The sequence below is a fragment of the Haliotis asinina genome, chromosome 14 (genome assembly GCF_037392515.1).
Source record: "Haliotis asinina isolate JCU_RB_2024 chromosome 14, JCU_Hal_asi_v2, whole genome shotgun sequence".
Lineage (NCBI taxonomy): Eukaryota > Metazoa > Mollusca > Gastropoda > Lepetellida > Haliotidae > Haliotis > Haliotis asinina.
The window spans coordinates 29,177,575-29,183,574 of record NC_090293.1 but is presented as its reverse complement, the minus strand read 5'-3'; the positions used below and the strand labels follow the sequence as shown (position 1 = coordinate 29,183,574).

The 6,000-nt window shown below is 37.8% G+C and overlaps 1 protein-coding gene across 1 annotated transcript in view; it reads right to left on the bottom strand.

The window, feature by feature from the left end:
- LOC137261163 (leucine-rich repeat and IQ domain-containing protein 1-like) overlaps window positions 1-6,000 on the bottom strand; it is a 35,961-nt gene continuing 29,961 nt past the window's right edge. The window contains exons 27-30 of the mRNA XM_067798865.1: window positions 5,145-5,256; window positions 2,961-3,021; window positions 2,328-2,400; window positions 1-1,441 (exon numbers count right to left, since the gene is read on the bottom strand). Coding sequence (XP_067654966.1) covers window positions 1,293-1,441; window positions 2,328-2,400; window positions 2,961-3,021; window positions 5,145-5,256 — 395 coding nt within the window. The 3' untranslated portion in view covers window positions 1-1,292. The remainder of the gene's footprint in view (window positions 1,442-2,327; window positions 2,401-2,960; window positions 3,022-5,144; window positions 5,257-6,000) is intronic.

Sequence of the window (6,000 nt, the reverse complement as noted above, 5' to 3'; positions counted from 1 at the left end):
TCAGTAAGGCAATGTATTTTTAATAGCATGGCTCCACAGTAAACAATATACTACTACACAATGAAATGACATGAATGCAAAATGAACAACCTGTATGACTAAATCATTGCATTACTTACATATCACAAAACAACAATAGGAAATGCATTGAAAACGTACGTTTGCCATGTTCATGCAGTAATGACATTCAAAAACATTTCATTAAAGCAGACTTTCAAACATGATAATGAACTTCATATTCTAATTAGATGAAGTCATTGACTATTGACACAACAAAGCTGATATGTTAAACAACAGCAAGGCCGCAGCTGGCTGAGCTAGTCATCACAACAACAAAACAACACCCTTGTTTTCTTAAAACTTCACTGAGTAAGTTATTCTTTGTTATTTGTGTCAGTTCATATGAGTCAATGTGGTACAACTTGGGATCAGGCCAAGCTAAGAGCAAGTGAATGACCTATGAGGAGATGTGGAGTAGTGTGTTATTCTTTAAGGTGAGCAGGGTGCTATTCTTAACACTGGGTATAATTGGCAGTTTCAAGGTAATACAATGCTCTATAAAACAAAAACGTGTTAAACAGTAATACCACAGATACTCAATAAATATAACACAGCATTTTGTATCATAGCAAACTTGTTGCCAGACACAAAAACACATGAACAGACAACACAGTATCGACACTGATGCATTGTTAGATGATACGTGTCTCAAATACACATTCAGCAACATTTCATTCACTCACACTACGGTAACTAATAACAAAGGAAGAAATGAAACATACCACTCAGATGTGATTTCTGATAGTACAAAAAATGTGTAAGGGACAGTGGTAACTAGGGAAAAAATCTACAAAGTGAATATAGAGACCAAAACAGAACAGATTCAACAGAATCAGTGTAATCTGTAAACCAAACATTAGAGTAATGCTAATTCATCTAAATTTTTTCTACAAAGGCACTGTTCACTGATATCCTAAGACTACAGAAAAGTTTATCTACACCACTTTTGAAAGGTATTCTCACACCCACTGTCATAAAATCTGTACATACAAATAGTCATTTCATGTATGTTTCACCCCTATCATAAACATACACATTTTAAGTCACAGATTCAGCTCAAAGAGCAAATCCTTTTCACATCAGACAACAAACAACCAACCATGAACCATGGACCCATTTCTCAAAGCTATTGTAATGCTAAGGTCATCGTAACTCCCATACTTTAACATAGACTGTCGACAGTCTTAGCGCCATGACAGCTTTGTGAAACAGGGCCCGCTTTTGTCACTGCATCAGTTACGTCTCTTCCGGCCTCCACCCCAACCAACATCTACTTCAGTTGGCTTGTTCCTCCAAGACATCTTCTCCTTCTTCCGGCCACCATTACTGCCAGTGCTTCCAGCAGAATTGGACTTTATTGGGGGCAGGAATGTAGTTTGACCTGGAGTAGACAGGCAGATACCAGTAAGACAGTTTCGGGCGTATGTCGTATTATATAACAGTCTGTTTCACTGTGGATACTGCTCTGGTGCCTTTCTGAATTTTTACAAATTTGCAAGTTCAATATAATGAGGCTAAATAATTTCACAAAACCTAAAATCACAGAAAAGTAATAATAAAACATACTGAAACCAATAATATAATGCCAAAAATATATCCAGGGTTACAAGGAAGATATATTCATTCCTGTTATCACAGATCTGCGTAATTAAGAACCAGAGGTCAGTTTTTGTGTGCAGACTCTTTCAGTGTTGTCACAACCCCTAGTGTACAGTACATGACCCTGTGCACTTAAAAGAACCCACGAATCCGTTGGCATATGACCAGATGGTGGACACATGAATAATTGTGCCAACACCTAGTACTGTCACCATGTGTCCCAGTCCACCCAGCTGTGAATGGGTACCTCGTTAAGATGAGAAAGCCATAATAACTTGGTGCACCTTAATAAGTGGCTGCAACTTAGTACAAGAGTTGTAAGATCCCCGGGGAGATGAGATTGATAATATGATGTGCCACTGAGACTGACATCCAATGATAGAAGAAAAAAACCCAGTGCCTTGAGCATGTACTAGTAGCGTGGATATGTGCACGAAATGAATATGCAATAACTGTAATAAAAACAATTTACCATGTCAAATGAATACCCTGCACCATTATCCCCTCTGAAACCTTCCAAAAAACCCTTTCTGACATCTAACATATTTCAGCATCAACAATGAAGTATATAAGTTTTAAGTGAGCAAATTAATGAACACGAGTGAAAGTTCATGTTTATCTTCTTCAACTGACCTGTCCAAGTTTTCAAATCACGACCTGTGACCTACCTGAACCTTCACCTGATGAGAACCTTCTGCCTCTCCGTTCCTCCACACTGTGAGAATCATCATACCCAGAAGTCTGTGTGTACAGGAGAAAGTATGGATTGGAACATTATCATAGATCCTGATATTCTTGTTACCTCATTTCAAGATTTTTCTCTAAACAAAGCAAGAGATGTCAGAAAAGTTTGTTTCTGCAGTAATCACTATATGATATCGTAGGTCAGGTACGAAATTTAAACATGAGCAAATTTACAACTATATAAGCAATGTTATCCCAGAACCAATAAACACTGATGATAATTATTACAAACATGTTATCATGTTCATAACTTTAACACTACAGGAGTTGAACATGAGCAGAATATTACTTTAAATATGTAGAAATAAAGAATTTCATGGGAACAGAAAATAACCCCTCTTAACCAAATACTCCCATTCAGGACAAAGAGTCTTTATCTGGAACCAAATTTCAAAATAAAATTAATTTTAATGCATCTAACTTACATGTATCTATGCATAAACCTTTCATTCTTTTCTTTCACAAAAATAAGGAACAAGATAACAGAAACAAAACACAGTATCAATTTTAACAATGTTGGTGACTAGTTCTAAAGGCAGAAGAAAACAGAGACTCACCATGTGAGTGTGTCGAGCTGCAGGATTACCTCCTTCCCAGTCACTGTTCTGCTCTGCAGATCTGGATCAGTCAATCACACATTATGTTACCTCACACATAAATATTGTTTTCTGATTGGCTGCATGCTCTTCTTCCGGCCTATTTTTGATGTACCCCGCTTACATGCGAGGTACATTGCAATATACCCCGCTGCCAGTAGCAACTCATTTGGGACTTTGTGGTTGTTACTTTTCTTAATCTTGAATAACATTAAATGATGCACGATGCATGAAAATTACCAATGTTTTGCGAATGGAAATCAATGAAAGGGAGACAACTCTAAATCTGTTTTTCTTGTGTCATCCATAAAATCTAGTGATGGCTACAAAAACATTTGACTCTCTTTCCAGTAAATACATTTTGACAAAACGTTCAAATGTACTCCCTGTAAATATTAAGAAGGGGAATAACATCGCAGTGACTTGACTAAGACAATATCTGCGGGAAAAAAAGGCAAGATTCGAATAGTTTGATTCACACAGGTTGGCTGAAGTGCATGATCTGACATCCATGCTTCAAACAGTTCAGAATAAGCACTGAGGTGTTCAGTAAAATAAATACGTTGTTCACTGGTCCCTCAGGGACCATGTGTTGAGGTAACCTCGATGTTAATGTTTATGTTCCCTGAGCCCTTCTCAACCCATGCACCCTGAAGGACCAGTGAACAACTTATATTATGCTACATTTTGTTTTAGGTTTCTCTGCTGAATGATGCTTAGCATTGCCCCCAGCAAGATGACATGCCGTAGGAAGAAGTGGACCAGGAACTCATCTGCTGGCAGGACGACTGACAAGAAGACATCCTGCCACCAGCAGTATTATGGCTGCATGACAGAATCCTTCAAATGATCAAGCCCAGTCTGATATTAAGAACATCCCACTCTATCAGGGTAGGCAGAAGAGTGCATGTAATAAACCAAGTCATCGCCCAATCCATGAGGTTATCTCATGTGACAAACAACAGAGTTGCATGAGACTTAGTATTCTAATCCAAATACCTGCCATGGTCATGTAAGATAAATTACTGTGAGTTCCCAAGACTCATGCACAGTGTCACAACAAATGTGTAGAAAAGGACCAAGCTTACCGTGACTTCACCAAGATGCTTCATCTAACTAAATGCCAGGATCACTGAGGTCCGCGCTAAGGCTATCAAAGCCTTTGCAATTGTATGTCCATTATTTGATACTGACGGAATGGCCTTCAGCCAATGCACTTTTTATGTTTTCATTTATTTATTTTAGATAATGTCTAAATACCAGAATCTTCATACTGTTTCAGCTTCTCAGTATTTATGTACTTTGGGAACAGGGGTCTTCTTCTTGTGTGAGGAGTTACAACATAGCTTCCATATTAAATAGAGTTTTATATTTGATATAAGTTGAGACCCCCCAAAAACTGATGGAGCTTTGTTTTCAGAGTGTAGACTAGAACACTTTTCACAGGATGTCTATTATAGCTGGTTAACATTCACAGCATGCAGATCAATAATCAGAGCTCAGTAATCGATTAATAATTGATTGTAAAACACCCCAAAAAACTAATGCAGGCAATTATGATCAAGATAACTGAGGTTATTTCCTGATGCATATCTAAGTTAGTGTTGTAAACTCCCGAAAATTTCAGCCAGACATCTGGTCTGGTAACTCTCAAAAGTTACCAGACTGGTTGAAAAGTTGCCAGTCCAGAATTTTCTGGATTAAAAAAAAAAATAAGAAGGTAAATAAAAGGAGGGAAACTGCTTAATGTTTTGAATTCTGTTTCAATCAAGGCTTTAATCATTACACTGAAAGTTAGATTTGCCCAAGACCATCAGCTGAGGCATGCAACTTTTTGAAACTGACCGTCTGGATGCCAAACAGACCGTCACAGACGGTCGGGCAGGTAGGAGTTGGCAACGCTGTCTAAGTGCTCACAGTGTATCTTTGTCTTGTGACTTCTTGGACACTCAAGACCAATTGTTAATTACATGGATGACTATAAAACATGTCACTAACTTATAAAAGACAACTCTATCTCAAAATCGACTCATAATCTAAATGAATAATCTGACAATGTTTCAAAAGTTGAGTTTGATCAACTGACTGATTATTCCATCAAAAGCTCCACCATTAATGTCTTATGATGCAAGCTAAGTGTCCTACCCCTCCTGGAAGTTGGCCACCTGTGTGTGCAGCCACTCATATGTCCGCACGCTGCGTGTCTTAGCCTCCTGTCTTTTCAGGAACTCCTGACGTTGGATCTCTTCCTCTCGAGCTGAACCCAAGAAAGCAAACACATAGTTAAGAAGCGAAAAGCATTATTAGTAAAAAACATTGATTGCCTAGACTAGATTAAGTCTTTTCCCCTAAACTGAATGTTAAACCAAATCTACTCTAGAGTTGATTCATCAAGCTCAGAATTGTCCTAGTGAATGACACCTGTGGTTACCTCCACAGTGCGAGAGGCTGTTTCAAGAATTTTGAACATCTTCCCTCAAAATCCAAATGTGGTGATGAGTATATTTTTATGCTTCTCTTGGTGAATAACATCTGAATAAAATGTTAATTCCTGATTAATTTTCGTTTTGCCATACATTCTCAATATAACGCAATTAGATAAATGACATACACCAAATCACAAAACAAAATGAAATATATCTGGCTGGAGTTTATTTGGTGTCATTAAAATTATTCCTTGCTTGTAATCATAACAGTCTGATGGCTGCCAAATAAATTCAATGCTTTGTCAGAGCTGAGCATAAACACAATAGAGATTTCTGACTGGATGAAAGAGAGAGGTTCATGTGGGAAGGGAGGTAACTCTGCAACCCAAACAATGCAAGTTATGCTAACAAGGTGAAATTAATATGAGATTTATAGGAGCTAAAAGCATGCTGGCTGCAAATAGGCCTATATTTGGTACAAAATTGCCCTAAATCATACTTCCCCCATGTTCTTTCTGCATGTCATTTCCATGTCTCCATATCAACCAAACTAAATTCCTTCAGATAAATACTAG